The sequence below is a fragment of the Pelophylax lessonae genome (assembly GCF_965119305.1).
Source record: "Pelophylax lessonae genome assembly, chromosome: 7".
Lineage (NCBI taxonomy): Eukaryota > Metazoa > Chordata > Amphibia > Anura > Ranidae > Pelophylax > Pelophylax lessonae.
Window position 1 is genome coordinate 233946427 of NC_138774.1, and position 18632 is coordinate 233965058.

The 18632-nt window shown below is 46.9% G+C and overlaps 1 protein-coding gene across 1 annotated transcript in view; it reads left to right on the forward strand.

Moving 5' to 3' along the window:
• HUWE1 (HECT, UBA and WWE domain containing E3 ubiquitin protein ligase 1) overlaps window positions 1-18632 on the forward strand; it is a 484118-nt gene that overhangs the window by 192908 nt on the left and 272578 nt on the right. The window contains exon 39 of the mRNA XM_082264230.1: window positions 17165-17324. Within this exon, the coding sequence (XP_082120356.1) occupies window positions 17165-17324 (160 nt within the window). The remainder of the gene's footprint in view (window positions 1-17164; window positions 17325-18632) is intronic.

Genomic DNA, 18632 nt, shown 5'->3' on the forward strand with positions numbered 1-18632 from the left:
ATATCTTGGCGTACAAGACACACACCTTAGAATTGACTCTGCAATACTTGCTACAGCTTTGACTCACAGAGAAAGTCATAGCTGTAGATTTATAGAGGGGGGCACCCAGGGGCCGATCTTTAAAAGCTTTGCCAGTGTCCAGTCACCTAAAGGTAGTAGCAATATAGCCCATGGTCTAGAAATACCAGTCCTATATTGTACTCCATGATAAGAAATTTATAGGAAAATTTAAATTGCTATTTCTCTTTCGTTCACGGACGGACACAGCTCCTGATTCTTCTTAGCCATTGGGTTATACTGCCCCCTACAGGAGTAGGACATTGGGCAGGAAAAGCTTGACTATGCCTATGGGCAGTCCCAGGGGCTACACCCACTCTTTGATATAGGCACTCAGTTTCTTTCTGCCTAGTCAGGATTAAGGACCTAGTTCCTAGCTGGGATCTCTGGTCCTGGCAAATTTTGTTCCTGGGAGAACAACAATCAAGTGACGAACTGGATAATGTAGATCCTTAGGGTCCCCCCAGTCCAGCCAGCGAGCACATGCAGACCACAGCTCCCCGCTAGGTCAGCCATGGCATAGCCCCACTGGCCGAGGCTGGCCTGCGAGTTAAACGTCTCTCGAGGACTCATACGAACTGACTTCGGCCTGAGTCACAGCATTTCCTCCTGGCCCACAGCACCCACATTACAATGGAGCGTGGTCCTGTCCGGAGCGGTGCCCACCCTGTTCCTCATGTGGTAAGCTGTCCCCCCCCACTACCCCATGAGGATTTTTGGGTGGATGTGGCCCCACGGGTTCCCCTCCCTTCCCCCCAGCTCCTCTTAACTTTTGGTCACTGTGGGTCTTTCAATATCAGTTTGTGACGCTGACTTTTGGTCCAACATCCGCACCTTCGGACTTCACAGGAGTGTTGGCCCCAGTGCTGGCATTGTTTTTTTCAGTGGGGGGTTACGTACTGGGGTACCTGGACGATCTCCTGCGAGCGGAGTTTCCGACTGCTCTGATGGAGTACTGGTGATTGCTCTGCGAACTCTGAGGGAGTTCGGTGGGATCCTGAACATTCAGGAGTCGTCTTTGGTTCTGTGAACAGAAAATGGCCTCTCTGCGTCTGACTCTGGACTCGGCCTCAACCAGAGCGTTTCTTCCTCGGGAAAAACTCCAGACATTGCAGGAGGCAATTTAGCTTCTGTTGTTCAGCAGGCCGTTGTCTGTCAATCACCATGGGGGCACATGAAGTGACCTGGCGGCACGATAAGTAGCTGGCATTTTAAGGTGGGCTGACTGATTCGTTCCAGCCCTCTCAAACCTCTGCTGCGACTCCTGTGCAGGATTCAGGCAGAAGGTAATTCTGGTCATTCTAGTGGCTCCAGACTGGCCTCGCCGGTCTTGGTATTACGATCTGGTATGGCTGGTCGCCGATGCTCCTTGGGGACTTCCTCTCAGGGAGGATCTCCTGTCCCAAGGACCAATCTTCCATCCTCTTTTACAGTGGCTGGCTTTAACGACTTAGCTGTTGGAACGCCAGGTGCTAAAGGGTAGAGGTTTGTTGACTCTGCCTCTTGAAAGATTTACCATCGTTTGTGGAAGACGTGCCTTCCGTGGTGTGAGTCTCTTGGGGGTCATCCTCGCTCCTTCTCGGTGGTTCAGGACTTAACCTTCATTCAATGGTGGTTGAACAAAAATTGGCCGTGAGTACCATCAAGGGCCAGGTATTGGGTTTTGGAGGTCTTTTTCCAACTACCTTTGGCCACACTCCCTGGTACGTACCTTATTTTCTTCAGGGTGTGCGACATTTGGTTCCTTTTAGTGCGGGCTCGGTTGCCGCCCTGGAATCTTAATGTGGTGCTTTTAACTCTTCCTGAATATTTTCCAAAAGAAGCTTCAGTACTTTCCTTGCTTACTCTGCCCCAGATTGTGGCCCTCTTTGGTGGCTATCACCTCTGCGTTCAGGGTATCAGAACTGACAATGTTGTCCTGTTCATAAAAGAAAAGGAGGCGCAAATGCCTAGTGCATTACCCGTGGTCACTGTTTATAAAATTTTAATAGAATGACAAATGCATACTCAGAGATGAAGATATTAAAATCGTGTTACAAGAATCCATCACACATGAACTGGAACATGTCCTTGAAGTCCTTGAAGATGGGACCGCTAACTCGTTTCGGGAGTCAAGCTCCCTTCCTCAGAGCTGGTCATACCAGTAGTAGATCAAAATATATATATAGTAGCTTCAATTGAAACGGTTCATCCCCCCCAGAGGGAATGGGCGGGACCATCCAGTTCAACAAAAGGCCTTCTCCGCCTTAGATGAACAATAACCCTCAAAATACCAGTGGCCACTATCTAAAATCCAAATGGGAGAAAAATCAGGACCCACAGGATAATGGAATGTGATCCAGGGAAGCAGAGCCAAAAACTATATAATGTGTGTATATGTGTATGTATATATATATATATATGTATGTATATATTTATATTTATATACATACATATATACATACATACATGAAACCGCATAGCATTTTGTGTCATGAAGTTGTAGTTATGTGTGCACACTCTGGGTGGGAGCTCCTACTGATAGGCAGGTTGATGGGTTATGTGTGTTGTAAACTTACCCATCCAAGATCTCTCTTGTGGCCCTCCCTGTCTACCGATGGTGACATGATGCCAGAGCCTCCCCCCTCTCTGCGCCATCGTCCACCGGTCCCCGCACCTCCAGAGCCCCTAGCGTGCCGAAGTGAAGCCGGCTCGGCGATCGCTCATTGTGTCCAGAATGCATTCCCCTCGGAAGGATCCCGCTTCCGGGTTCTGGTACGCACGTCATCCGCTCTGCGCTCCCGGACCCGTGTCGCGTCACTTCGGTGGGCTGGGGCGCCTCTGTCCGTAACCATGGGAGCCTGTAAACAACCTCCGCTCGATCCCCGGCCTGTCTACCTGCCACCGATCGGCTGAGCTGCACCCCAAAAAAGGACAGCAAATAGGACTTAGATCAATTTATAGAATTGTCACTTGTATCGACTGTGTCCCCTTAGCTTTTATGTTTGAACAGTAACGCCAATACCCTGAGCTCAAGAGTGGCACCAGAATTTTTTTAGAAAAGGGTCTCTTGAATTCATTAATTCACTTGGACTTCTTCCCTATATTGTTTGGGACTCTGTAGTATGCCCCCCCCCCCCCCCCCCCCAAAAAACATGATGTTTCATAAGTAAATCAAAAGTGCTGGTGTTGGGCTAGCGGGGGCCAGACGGGAAGGAGAATAAATCAAAATAGTTATAACAAAAATAAATATTTTGTATGTGTGTGTATATATGTATATATGTGTGTGTGCGTGTGTGTGTGTGTGTGTGTGTGTATATATATATATATATATATATATATATATTATGGTAAATTTAAAAAAAAACTCCTTTTTAGTGTTATTGCGCACTGGACAGTCGCGCCCTAACTCCCTTTTTTGGACACATCTGGCTAGAGTCCACCAACTCTAGTGTACCATGTGGTGTTCCAATTTGATAGCATGCAGTACTAATGTCATATACATTGTAAAAATTGTCATATATACAAATGTGTATAGTAATTTTAAAAATGATAAAAAAAATTGATATGAAATGATACATGATGATATTGCATAATTCAAGTGCCCTATGCATGTACAGCTAAAATATGTAAAATCTTAAAACCATTAGAATAATGAATCTGCTGAAGGCTTGTTATCACTGGGACTACCATCAAATGCGTATTTAATAATTATATAAAATATATAATATTTAATATTGTGGACCAAGTCCACCCAAAGTCCTCATACCCAAAAAGCCTGTCCCACTTGGTGGAACCTCCTTAAATAAAGTTGTACCCCAAAACCCCCCTCCCCCTCCTTTCACCTCCTTTTCCCTCCCCACCTCTCACTTTTTCTCCCACCCCCCCCCCCCCCCCCCCCCGCTCCTAATGTTGTCATCACTCTTTGATCCCTCCTGACCGAAGCCATGGGACAGGCTAAACCTGCAATCAACGTATAACAGCTGTAATATCCAAACACTCATCCAATCCCCTAGGAGCCAATGAGCCAAGTAGGTGAATCCAGTAGGTTTCTCTTCTACACAGCTTTTGCAACCTAAGGCCAGCGTCTGTGTAGCCTGTAATGGACTCTATTCCAAAGGCTTTCAGACCCATGGATTTTTTTTTGTCATGCACATCCCGAAAGTGGCAGGACAGAGAATGTTTGTTGAAACCTTTTGTGGATGTTTCTATGTTCCCCAAACCGTGTTCTGAAAGTGCGTGAAGTGCGGGCTACGTAGAGGAGTCCACAGGGACAGACAAGACCATAAACCACAAACTCTGTGGAACAGTTAAACTGTCTGGTAGGATGTACTCGCCCATCTATCCCCGCTGCCTCCTTTTTTCTGTGCCACATATATTGGCATAGTCCGCAGTTGGGAACTCCACACCTGAAAGAGCCCTTTTGATTGAATATGGTCTTCCACATAGATGCTAGTTCTGTCCTAGTGGGTTTAACTCTGTTTGGTGCTAAGACGCTCTTTAGATCTTTCGGTCTACGATAAATAACCTTGGGTTTATTTGAAATGGCCCCTGAAAGTAGAGGGTCTTTTTCTAGGATGCCCCAATGTTTTTCTATGATCTTTTTAATGGCAAACACTGTTTGATTATACTTGGCGCAGAATGTCACTTGATAGTCCTCTTGTTTTATTTTCATGACTATATCTGCTGCTCCTAGACTTCCTCTCCTCCGTATATTTCTGCGTATATTTTGTGTAGGCTGTATGTATACATTGGTTATCATATCCCTTTTGTTGGAATTTTTTTTTTTTTCTTGATCAGGATAGAACTCTGTTCTTCAAAATCCTCGAGCTTGATGCATGTGCGTCTAAGCTTGCAAAATTGTCCCAAAGGGACATTGCGTATCCACCTGGGGTGGTGGTGACTGCGGGCATGCAGATATGAGTTGCCTGCTGTGGGTTTAAAGTGGGTTTTTGATGTAATGCGTCCACCTGGCTCCTGCTTGAGTTCTAAATCCAGAAAGATACATTTTTCCTTTCCACCACATGTGTGAACTGAATCCCATACGGATTATTCTGGCAGTACTGGAAAAATCCCTGTAGCTCTACGCCCGATCCATTCCAGATGATGATTAGGTCATCGATATAGCTGGCAAAGAGAACCAGGTTCGCCCCATATGGGTTATTCCTCCAAATGTAATGTTCCCTCAGCCCCATGAACATATTGGCATAACTGGGGGCGAACCTGGCTCCCATCGCCATGTCCCTAAGCTGCCTATAAAATTCTCCCACAAACGTGAAATAGTTATGTGTCAACATGAACTCAAAACACTCTAATAAGAATTCTATTTGGGTATGATGGGAGTGTCTGATTTTGGAACCTAAAGTGCTGTACTGCCTGTAACCCTTACTTGTGTTGGATAGAGGTGTATAAGGAGCATACATCCAATGATACCCATCTATATTGCTCTTGCCATTCATAGTTGGTCAGGACTTTAAGCATGTGGCCTGAGTCCCGGATACAAGAGGGCAACTGCATCACCATAATCCTGTAGGAAGAAGTCAAAATAATTCCCCAAATTACATTCAAGGCTATCTATGCCCACTATTATGGGTCTGCCCGCAGGATTCGAAACATCCTTATGTACTTTTGGGATATGGTAGAAGTGTGGTATGACTGGGAAGGGTCTTAAAATTAAGCTTTTTTTTCTTGTTTTGTGAGAATTTTTGCCTCCAAAGCCCGATCCAAAATCCCCTTGTAGACTATTGTATATGCGGCTGTTGGATCTCCTGAGAGTCTCTCATAAGTTTCCGAATCACTCAACAACCTATAGGCCATTTTCGGGATGTGCATGACAAAAAAATCCATGGGTCTGAAAGCCTTTGGAATAGAGTCCCATTATAGGCTACACAGACGCTGGCCTTAGGTTCCAAAAGCTGTGTAGTAGAGAAGCATACTGGATGATTCACCTACTTGGTTCATTGGCTCCTAGGGGATTGAATGAGTGTTTGGATATTACACCTGTTATACGTTGATTGCAGGTTTAGCCTGTCCCACGGCTTTGGTCAGGAGGTATCTAAGAGTGATGACATTAGGTGGGGGGGAAGAAAGTGAGATGTGGGGAGGGAATAGGAGGTGAGAGAAGGAGGGTGGGTTTTGGAGTACAACTATAGTTTAGGAGGCTCCACCAAGTGTGACAGGCTTTTGGGTATGAGGACTTTGGGTGGACTTGGTCCACAATATTAAATATATATTTTATAATTATTAAATACGCATTTGATGGTAGCTCCAGTGATAACAAGCCTTCAGCAGATTCATTATTCTAATGGTTTTAAGAGGTTTATATATTTTAGCTGTACATGCATAGGCCACTTGAATTATGCAATATTATCATGTATCATTTTATATCAATTTTTTTTTAGAATTTTTAAAATTACTGTACACATTTGTATATATGACAATTTTTCATCGAAAATGCAATGACATTAGTACTGCATGCTATCAAATTGGAACACCACATGGTAAACTAGAGTTGGTGGACTCTAGCAGGATTTTTGTCCAAAAAAGGGAGTTAGGGCGCGACTGTCCAGTGCGCAATAACACTAAAAAAAAATTTTTTTTTTACCATATATAATTTATTGTTATACTATTTTGATTTATTCTCCTTCCCGTCTGGCCCCCCGTTAGCCCAACACCAGCACTTTGGATTGATTTTACTTATGAAACATATGGTTTTTGGGGGGCATACTACAGAGTCCCAAACAATCTAGGGAAGAAGTCCAAGTGAAATAATGAATTCTAGTGACCCTTTTCAACATCTGGTGCCACTCTTGAGCTCAGGGTATTGGCGTTACTGTTCAAACATAAAAGCTAGGGGGACACAGTCGATGCAAGTGACAATTCTATACATTGATCTAAGTCCTATTTGCTGTCCTTTTTTGGGGTGCAGCTCCTCCCTCCAGCCGATCGGTGGCAGGTAGACAGGCCGGGGATCGAGCGGAGGTTGTTTACAGGCTCCCATGGCTACGGACAGAGGCGGGCCGTACACTGAGACTTTGCCCCGGCCCACCGAAATGACGCGACACGGGTCCCGGAGCGTATGGCGTGCGTTCTATAGCCCGGAAGCGAGATCCTTCCGAGGGGAATGCATTCTGGACACCATGAGCGATCGCCGAGCCGGCTTCAATTCGGCACGCGAGGGGCTCTGGAGGTGCGGTGACCGGTGGACGATGACGCAGAGAGAGCGAAGGCTCTGGCATCATGTCACCATCGGTAGACAGGGAGGGCCACAAGAGAGATCTTGGATGGGTAAGCTTACAACACACATAACACAACACACATAACCCATCAACCTGCCTATCAGTAGGAGCTCCCACCCTGAGTGTGCACACATAACTACAACTTCATAACACAAAATGCTATGTGTTTTCATATATGTGTGTGTGTGTATGTATGTATGTATATATATATATATATATATATATATATATATATATATATATATATATATATATATATATATATATATATATATATATATATAAAATATAGTTTTTGGCTCTGCTTCCCTGGTTCACATTCCATGATCCTGTGGGTCCTGATTTTTTTTTTCCTTTTGGGTTTTTAGATAGTGGCCACTGGTATTTTGAGGGTTAATGTTATTATAAGGCGGAGAAGGCCTTTTGTTGCACTGGACGTTCCCATCGATTCCCTCTGGGGGGATGAACCGTTTCAATTGAAGCTACTATATATATATATATATTTGGATCTGCTAATGGTATGACCAGCTCTGAGGAAGGGAGCTTGACTCCCGAGATGCGTTAGCGGTCCCATCTTCAAGAACATGTTCCAGTTCATGTGTGATGGATTCTTGTAACACGATTTTAATATCTTCATGTCTGAGTATGCATTTGTCATTCTATTAAAATTTTATAAACAGTGACCACGGGTAATGCACTAGGTGTTTGCGCCTCCTTTTTCTTTTCTTTTATAAACAGGATAACACTGTCAGTTCTGATACCCTGAATGCAGAGGTGATAGCCATCAAAGAGGAAGAGGGCCACCTTCTGGGGCAGAGTAAGCATGGAAAGTACTGAAGCTTCTTTTGGAAAATATTCCGGAAGAGTTAAAAGCACCACATTAAGATTCCAGGGCGGCAACCGAGCCCGCACTGAAGGAACCAAATGTCGCACACCCTGAAGAAAAAAGGTACGTACCAGGGAGTGTGGAAAAAGACCTCCAAAACCTGATACCTGGCCCTTGATGGTACTCACGGCCAATTTTTGTTCAACCACCATTGAATGAAGGTTAAGATCCGAACCACCAAGAAGGAGCGAGGATGACCCCCAAGAGACTCACACCACGGAAGGTACGTCTTCCACGTACGATGGTAAATCTTTCAAGAGGCAGAGTTAAGAAACCTCCACCCTTTAGCACCTCTCGTTCCAACAGCTAAGTCGTTAAAGCCAGCCACTGTAAAAGAGGATGGAAGATTGGTCCTTGGGACAGGAGATCCTCCCTGAGAGGAAGTCCCCAAGGAGCATCGGCGACCAGCCGTACCAGATCGTAATACCAAGACCGGCGAGGCCAGTCTGGAGCCACTAGAATGACCAGAATTACATAGTTACATATAGTTACATAGTAGGTGAGGTTGAATAAAGACAATAGTCCATCCAGTTTAACCTGTGTAGGTGTGTGTGGCTGTAATCATCTCACATACCCCTGAATGTTCTGATCCTTGAGATATAAGTCTAAGAGTCTTTTGAAAGCCACCATACTACCCGCAGAAACCACCTCTTGTGGTAGAGAATTCCACAATCTTGTTGCCCTAACAGTAAAGAACCCCCCACGTTGCCTGAGGTTAAAACACTTCTCCTCTAATCGCATTGTATGCCCTCGAGTCCTCATGCAATCCCTTCGAATGAACAGCTTTTTTTCTAAGCTGGGATCCCCATTAAGATATTTATAAATTGCTATCGTGTCCCCCCTCAGACGTCTCTTCTCCAGGGAGAATAAATCGAGCGATTGTAGACGCTCCTCATAGTCAAGGTCCTCCAATCCCCTAATTAGTTTAGTTGCCCTTCTCTGGACTCTCTCCAGCTCCAACACATCCCTCCTGAGGACTGGCGACCAGAACTGGACAGAATACTCCAGATGCGGTCGGACCAGAGTTTTATAAAGTGGAAGGATTATAGTCTTATCTCTGGAATACATCCCTTTCTTTATGCATGCTAATATTCTGCTGGCTTTGGCAGCTGCCGCTTGACATTGCATGCTGTTGCCTAATCTATCATCAACCAAGACTCCCAGATCCTTCTCCATTTTTGATTCCCCCAAGGGTTCCCCTCCTAATGTGTATTGTGCTTTAATGTTTTTAGTCCCCAAGTGCAAAACCTTACACTTCTCCACGTTAAACCTCATTTGCCATGTCGTTGCCCACTCTGTAATTTTGTCCAGGTCATTCTGTAGGATATCTGCTTCATGCTGTGCAGTTATTGCTCTGGCCAATTTTGTGTCATCTGCAAAAACTGATATCGAACTACTGATCCCTACCTCAATGTTGTTTATGAATAAATTGAACAAGGTTGGTCCCAGGACTGAGCCCTGGGGCACCCCGCTTACAACCTCAGACCAGTCTGAGTATGCGCTGTTTATTATCACTCTTTGGACACGCCCTTTAAGCCAATTCCGTATCCAAGAGCAAACCCTGCTGTCGATACCTGCAGACCTTATTTTATAAATTAAGCGCTTGTGGGGAACTGTATCAAACGCCTTAGCGAAATCCAAGTACACCACATCCACTGGTCTCCCCCTATCTAGCTCACAGCTCACCTCCTCGTAGAATGTTAATAGATTGGTTTGACAAGAACGCCCATTTGTAAACCCGTGCTGATTACTGCTGATGATGTTGTTGTCTTTAGCAAACTCTACGATATAGTCCCTTATCATCCCCTCCAGAAGTTTACATACTATTGATGTCAAACTGACAGGCCTATAATTACCTTCTGCCTGAATCCTGCACAGGAGTCGCGGCAGAGGTTTGAGAGGACTGGAACAAATCAGTCAGCCCACCTTAAAATGCCAGCTACTTATCGTGCCGCCAGGTTACTTCATGTGCCCCCAAGGTGATTGACAGACGACGGCCTGCTGAACAGCAGAATCTAAATTGCCTCCTGCAATGTCTGGAGTTTTTCCCGAGGAAGAAACGCTCTGGCTGAGGCCGAGTCCAGAGTCAGACGCAGAGAGGCCATTTTCTGTTCACAGAACCAAAGCAGACTCCTGAATGTTCAGGATCCCACCGAACTCCCTCAGAAATCGCAGAGCAATCTCCAGTACTCCATCAGAGCAGTCGGAAACTCCGCTCGCAGAAGATCGTCCAGGTACCCCAGTATGCAACCCCCCACTGAAAAAAACGACAGCACTGGGGCCAACTCTCCTGTGAAGTCCGAAGGTGCGGATGTTGGACCAAAAGTCAGCGCCACAAACTGATATTGAAAGAGACACAGTGAGCAAAAGTAGGGAGGGGAACCCGGGGGTCCACATCCACCCAAAAATCCTCATAGGGTAGTGGGAGGGACAGCTTACCACACGAGGAACAGGGTGGGCACCGCTCCCGACAGGACCGCGCTTCATTTTAATGTGGGTGCTGTGGGCCAGGAGGAAACGCTGCGACTCAGGCCGAAGTCAGTTCGTACGAGTCCTCGAGAGACTTTTAACTCGCAGGCCAGCCCCTGACCAGTGGGGCTATGCCGCGACCGACCTAGCGCGGAGCTGTGGTCTGCACGTGCTCGCTGGCTGGACTGGGGGAACCCTAAGGATCTACATTATCCAGTTCGTTACTTGATTGTTGTTTTCCCAGGAACAAAATTTGCCAGAACCAGAGATCCCAGCAAGGAACTAGGTCCTTAATCCTGACTAGGCAGAAAGAAACTGAGTGCCTATATCTAAGAGTGGGTGTACCCCCTGGGACTGCCCTCAGGCATAGTCAAGCTTTTTCCTGCCTAGTGTCCTTCTCCTGTAGGGGGCAGTATAACCCAATGGGTAACATGAATCCGGAGCTGTGATTTTACAGGAAGTCAAAAATTTTCTCTTGCGTCCTGACAGTCGCCGCCCACTCATACAGTCTCATCAATGGGTATTGACCTCTTATCCACAGGAGCAAGCTAGGCATAAGACTTGTTAAAACAAACCAATTTACATAGACACACCTGTAGGGGGCTGTCCCTTTGGTCCAATTCCCCCCTGCTATCAGCCATCCTAACTCAGTTTGTCTTCATCCTAGTTAGGAGAAAGATAGGCTTCCCTATGCTGGGGCTACATGTCTCAGCCTTTCTTCTGTTTTATACTTTTATTTTCTGCAAAGTGTTTTTTCTTTGCACTACTAGCTTTTTATTTGTCAGCGCTTAGTCGGATCTTCGGAAGACTACAGCGTTTGCGGAGCTGGGAATCGGACTGGTCGTCCTGGTATTCCAGGACAGAGGATCTTATGGAATCCCAGCCCGCCATAGAGCGTTTAGCAGGCTATGCGTGCGCCCTGGCCTAGCAAACGACCTGCCCCTGCCCTCAGGGGCAAATGCCTGTGAGGGGATGCCTCAACATGCAGTTTCTGGATCGTGCCACACATCCTATTTCCGCTGCCGGCCCTCGCCGCCATCTGGGGTGGGGGGGGGGGGTTTCCCGCGATATTGAGGCACCCACGCCATATGGAGCGGAAGTACCTTCTCTGTGGGGCCTCTGTTTGGGGATGCCAGTCTGCTGATGTCTGTGCTCTTCCCCTCATGTCTGCGTCCGGGGCTCGCATCCCTCCTGCTCCCTGGGGGCCCTCTTGGCGCCTGTTTCGCCGTGGGGGGTCCCTATCCACTTGTCAGTGTGTTTGGGGGTGCAGACATGGCGGTTTGCTTCGGTGCAAAAATCTACGGGTCCGCCATTTTGGGTGTGGGCAGCTGCTCTGGCCTCACTGTAGGCACTTTCTGCAGCTCTCTGTAGTGTTTTTTTGCGCCTTCAGGCGCCATCTTATGTGTGGCAAGGTGTTTTTTTGCACATGTTCGTCGGCCATTTTCCGGAGCCTCCCATTCAGATGCATTGGCAACCATTTTCCCTTGGACAGATTCTTGTTCAGCCTTTTGCAGATGACATCACTTCCTTTACTGTATGCAGAGATCGTTCCTGGCAGCGTGGTAACACTTCTGGTGGTTCTTTTTGCTGGTTTTGGGGAATATTCTTCTGTTTTCTGTGCTTTTTCCCATCTCAGGGGGGTTCCTTAGTGTAATCCTTATTGCAGCGCATTGCGGTGGGTCGCTGCGATCGCGTCTTAAAGGGCCAGCGATACTGTTTTTTCCTCATGGAGTCCCAGGACTGCAAATTCCCCCCCAGCCTTAGTGAGTGATTCAGTTACTCCTGAATCTTCACCTTCCCTTGCTGCTGCACTTGCGACTTTAGCGTCCAAGGTGGATTTGTTGATGTCAGAGCGGGATTCTAGGAAAAGAGCGAGGACTTCATTGTCGTCTGATTCGGAGTCTGATATGGTCCTTGCATTCTCCTATGGAGGTGGAAGGGGAGGAGGATGATCCTTCTCCTGAAGTGGCTAAAGAACGCCTGGCTGTGTCTGCGCTCATTGCTTCTGTTAAAGAGACACTACGTTTAGAGGATGAGCCCAACCCGCCAGGTAAGCAGTCGTCCTCTGGGACTCGCAGAACGCGAAAAGCGGCACATGTGTTTCCTTGTCCCGTTGAGTTTAACGAAACAGTGAACGAACAATGGCGTAATTTAAAGCACCCTTTTTGTGGTACCAAAACTGTTTCAGTTACCCTTTCGTGTCTCCTACGGATTTGCGATGGACCGTGTCCCCAAAAGTGGATCACACTGTGTCCAGGTTGAACAAGGCCACTCTCATGCCCTCGGAGGATTCTCCGGTGTTCAGGGACCCTACGGATAGGCCGGTGGAATCTCTTGCTCGCCGGGCGTATATGGTGGCGGGTTCCTTACTGAAGCCCATCTTCGCCTCTTTTATGGTCTCTCAGGCTGTGGCTGATTAGGCCCAGGTGCTCAAACGCACTCTGGATGTGGATTCCGCCCCTCCAGCTACTGTGGAGATGGTGGAGCAGTTGCGTCTGGCGGTTTTGTACCTGTGTGACTCGGCCTTGGATGAGGCTCCTCTAGCAGCACCGCTGTCTGGTGTCACGGTGCTGCTCCGTCGTTTAATGTGGCTGAAGAGCTGGTCGGCTGACCAGTCTTCCAGGAAGACGGTGTCTGACATCCCTTATGCAGGGAATCATCTTTTTGGGGAATCCCTGGACGAATTGGTTAAAGGGGTCACTGGGGGTAAGAGCACTCTACTACACCAGCAGCCCAAGGGTACGTTTTTCCGCGGTAAGCGGGGGCCTTCCTTTAAACTAAATCAGGGGTCCTTTCGTGCCTTTAAGACACAGGACAAGTGGAAACCCTTTAAAGGCTAGGGTGGTCAGAGGAAGCCCTGGGCGGGCATGCAAAAACCTAACCACGCCGGCCCGGCGGGTCCTTCCGCCTCTACCTGAAGGGACGCCCTCACCCGTTACAGGGGTGGGGGGAACGTCTGCGCGGTTTCCTAGAACCTTGGCTGCTCCAGGTTCCGGACAGGTGGGTTCAGGAAATCATTCGATCAGGATACAAGATCGAATTCCTTTCGCGGACAGATTCTTTCCCTCAAATCTTCATTTGACCCCAGATCGGTTGCACGATCTAAATCGGGCGGTTCAGGATCTCCTCGCCCAAGGGGTGGTCATCCTGGTGCCTCATCAGGACAGGCTTCGGGGGTTTTATTCAAATCTGTTCACTGTGCCTAGGAAGGAGGGCAAGGTACGTCCAATTCTGGACTTGAAAGCTCTGAACCGCTTTGTGCGGGTTCAAAAGTTCCGCATGGAATCCCTCCGTTCGGTGGTGGCCTCTTTAAGTCCGGGAGATTTCCTGGCTTCCATCGACCTCAAGTATGCGTATTTACACATCCCCATATTCGAGGGTCATCAGAGGTTTCTCCGATTCGCAATCGCGGAGGCCCACTATCAGTTTGTGGCGTTGCCTTTCGGTCTCGCTTCGACTCCAAGGTTCTTTACCAAAGTGCTGGCTCTTGTTCTGGCCCTGTTGCTAGCGCAGGGGATTGCGATCTTGGGATATCTGGACGATCTCCTGTTAAGATCGAGTGCCAGTCCGAGCCTATTGCGCGATCTGTCATCTACCGTTCAGACGCTCCGGGAGTTTGTGTGGACCATCAACTTTCAGAAGTCGACCTTGTCCCCTTCTGTTCGTCTCCCTTACCTGGGAATGGTCCTGGACTCTGCCCAAGCAAAGGTTTTTCTGCCGGAGGACAAGCTCCGGACGAGGTCAGGTCCCTCCGGGACAAGGATTCCTCGTCACTCCGGGCCTGCATGCGGTCCCTGGGGTTGATGGTGTCAGCCTTCGGGCAATTCAATTTGCACAGTTCCACACGCGATCTCTTCAAGTGGAGATCCTGGCCAGATCGGACAGGCTTCTTCAATCCTTGGAAAAGAGGATATCTCTGAGTCGCCACGTCAGGGAGAGTCTTCTCTGGTGGCTCCAGTCCCCGGCTTTGACGGAAGGCAAGTCCCTCCGCCCCTTATTGTGGACGGTGATCACCACGGATGACAGCCTCTCGGGCTGGGGTGGCGTTCTGGGCGTTCTGTCTGCCCAGGGCACTTGGTCGGAGGAGGAATCCTCCCTACCGATCAACATATTGGAACTGCGAGCGATCAGACTGTGCTTGTTTCGTTGGTCAGATCAACTTCGGGCCGCCCTGTGTGGGTGCAGACGGACAACGCCACTGCGGTGGCTTACATCAATCACCAAGGGGGCACCAAGAGTGCCCGGGCGGGTGAGGAAGTGACCAGCATTCTGTCTTTGGCCGAGACGCATGTCCCGGCGATTTCAGCAGTTCACATTCCAGGTGCGGAGAATTGGCAGGCCGACTATCTGAGCTGCCGGACCCTGGACCAGGGAGAATGGTCCCTACACCCGGAGGTGTTTCAGATGCTGTGTGCGAGATGGGGAACCCCAGATGTGGATCTGTTCGCATCTCGGCTAAACAAGGTGGGAAAGTTCATGGCAAGAACGCGCAATCCTCTGGCAGACACCTCGGATGCGCTGGTGGTGCCTTGGCATCAGTTTCGCCTGATTTATGCCTTTCCCCTGATTCAGTTGTTATCCAGGTTCCTTCGCAGGTTGGTCTCGGAACCAAAATTGGTGATTCTGGTGGCCCCGGACTGGCACCGTCGGTCTTGGTACGTGGACATCATACAACTGGTCGTCGAGCCTCCATGTCGGCTCCCGTTACGGACGATCTGCTGTCCCAGGGGCCGATCTTCCATCCTGCTTTTCAGTCGCTGGCTTTAACGGCATGGCTGTTGAAAGCCAGGTCCTGAGAGACAGGGGTCTCTCATCGGAGGTCATTCCTACCCTGCTTAAGGCTAGGAAGGCCTCGTCTGGTAAGATCTATTACCGTACTTGGAAGGCTTATTTTGCCTGGTGTGAATCCAGGGACATCCCCCCTCGTTCCTTTTCAGTGGCGAGGGTGTTGGCCTTCCTGCAAACTGGTGTGCACCAGCGCTTTGCGTTGACCACGATTAAGGGACAGTTATCTGCACTGGCTATCCTTTTCCAGCGCCCCTTAGCTGCTAATTCTTTGATACGCACCTTTTATTCAGGGAGTGCGTCATTTGGCTCCTCCTCAGAGGGCGCCTTTATCTCCTTGGGACTTGAACTTGGTTCTGTCTGTTTTGCAACGTCCTCCCTTTGAAAACATCAGGGAAATTTCTTTACCTCTGCTGTCACGAAAGGTTGCCTTTCTGGTGGCGATCACTTCTGCCCGCAGAGTGTCGGAGTTGGCGGCCCTGTCTTGCCGCTCCCCTTACCTGGTGGTTCATAGGGATAAGGTGGTCTTGCGACCTAACCAATCTTTCCTTCCTAACGTGGTTTCTGATTTTCACCTTAACGAGGACATTGTCCTACCTTCGCTGTGTGGGAATCCTAAGCTTCCTAAGAAGTTTGCCTTTCATTCCTTCGATGTTGTCCGGGCGATCAGGGTTTACCTGTTGTCCACTGAATCCTTTCGGGAGTCGGATTTTCTTTTTGTCCTTCCTGAGGGACCTTGGAAGGGTACGGCTGCGTTTGCGGCCGGCAACCATTTCCAGATGGATCAAACGGACGATTGGTCAGGCCTATCCGATTAAGGAACGGGTACCGCCCTTTCCTGTCAAGGCGCACTCTACCAGAGCGGTGAGTGCGTCCTGGGCTTTCCGACATCCGGCTTTGGTGGCCCAGGTGTGCAAGGCTGCAACTTGGTCGTCCGTTCACACCTTCTCAAAATTTTACAAACTTGATGTTCTGGCATCTGCAGATGCCTCTTTTGGCCCCTAAGTTCTGTGTGCGGCAGTGCCTTGAGGGGGCCCTGGCTTTTTACCGTTCCCTGGCTGTTGGGGTTGTTTTCCCCTTGTTTATTTGCTTTCCTGGGTTGTTGCTCCAGTTGAGCCTTTCTTTGTTACCCAGAGAAGTTACCTTTCTGTTCAGATAAGGTTCCTTTCTCTGACTTGGGTGCTGCGTTGCCTTTGTGACGGTTGCGCTTCCCACCCCTCAGGTCTACACTGCTTTGGGACATCCCATTGGTGAAGACTGTATGAGTGGGCAGTGACTGTCAGAGGACGTAAGAAAAAAAGGAATTTATGTTAAATCTTACTGTAAAATCTTAACATAAAATTCCTTTTTCTGAGTCCTCTGACAGTCGCCGCCCACGCCCCTCTTTTGGGGTTTTATGGATTCTAACTGCTTGCTACCAAACTGAACTGGGATGGCTGATAGCAGGGGGGTATTGGACCAAAGGGACAGCCCCCTACAGGTGTGTCTATGTAAATTGCTTTGTTTTAACAAGTCTTATGCCTAGCTTGCTCCTGTGGATAAGAGGTCAATACCCATTGGTGAAGACATTTTACAAAAATTGTGTGTGTGTGTATATATATATATATATATATATATATATATATATATATATATATATATATATATATATATATATATATACACACATACATTTACTGTAACTATGGAACACAATATTTTGTGACTTTTTGATGTTAAACAGTGTTAGTAAGATGTGTGTTTTCCACAGGTAAATGAAGAAACTGGAAATAGACGACCAGTAATGCTTACTCTGTTGCGTGTTCCACGTCTAATCAAAGGTGGCAAAAACGGAAATGGCCAAGAACTGGAGAAGACTTTGGAAGAAGGCAAGGAGACTGATATCAAGCAAAAGGAAGAGAAATTGGCAGGTATGAGCTGAAATTCTTGTCTTTTTTTTCTTTGTCATTGCTTATTATACCAGACAAGTTGCTGTACATAATTTAGAACTTTGGCAGTGACTTACTTTGACTTAAAATGAATATATAGTCACCACATACACTTTAATTTTATAACATCAGCGTTGTAATAGCAATACGTGTTATGATTTTTATTTTTATTTTTTTCCTCCTTCCTAACAATCTGATATAACCTTGAATTGTCTTTCATGTTGTGATTCTCTGCTTATTCCTTTGGTTTACTTTTGCTTTCTTAGGACTACTTGCCCCACAATACTTTGCTGTCTGGAGGCAGACATGAGGTGGTGTTTCTGGTACTGACTTTGCCACCTAGAACTCACACAGGCAGTGCATATTTACTGGGCATAATTCAAGACATTGAATGCTCAAAAAGTATATTTTCAAAATTCAAGATCATATAGATGAGTAAAAGTATGCTTGAAATAATTGACACTCAACATGCAAATGTATGATTTTAAAATTTGAGAAATGCACTTTAACCACTTCAGCTCCGGAAGGTTTTATCCCCTTAATGACCAGGCCATTTCTTGTGATTCGGCACTGCGTTATTTTAACAAAAAATTATGCGGTCGTGCGACGCAGTTCCCAAATACAATTGATGTTCTTTTTTTTTCTCACAAATAGAGCTTTCTTTTGTTGGTATTTGATCATCTCTGCGGTTTTTAGATTTTGCACTATAAACAAAAAGAGCGACTTTTTGAAGAAAAAAAAAACGCCACATTTTTTACTTCCTGCTATAAACCATTCCCGATTAAAAAAAATCTATTTTTTTTTATCAGTTTGGGGCAGCAAATTTGTTTTCTGTTACATATTTTTGATAAAAAAAAAAATCACAGAAAGCATATTTTATTGGTTTTCACAAAAGTTATAGCGTTTACAAACTACGAGATGGATTTTTTCAATTGTTTGTTTTTTTGTTTTTATTAGTAATGGCAGTGATCAGCGATTTTTAGCGGGACTGCAACATTGGGGCGGACAGATCGGGCCCCTAACTGACATTTTTGACACTTTGGGGACCAGTGACGTTAATACAGTAATCAGTGCTAAATATTATGCACTATTACTGTATAAATGACACTGGCAGAGAAGGGGTTAAGGATAACAAGAGTGGCGCACCGACCTAGTGCATTACCACTAAAAATATTTATTAAAATAATAAAATGCATAAAATATACTCACAAAAATGGTGTGAAAATACGCTCATATCGACAAATCAATGCATCAATAAAGTCTCCAAGGTAGCCAGGCACTGCGTAATGC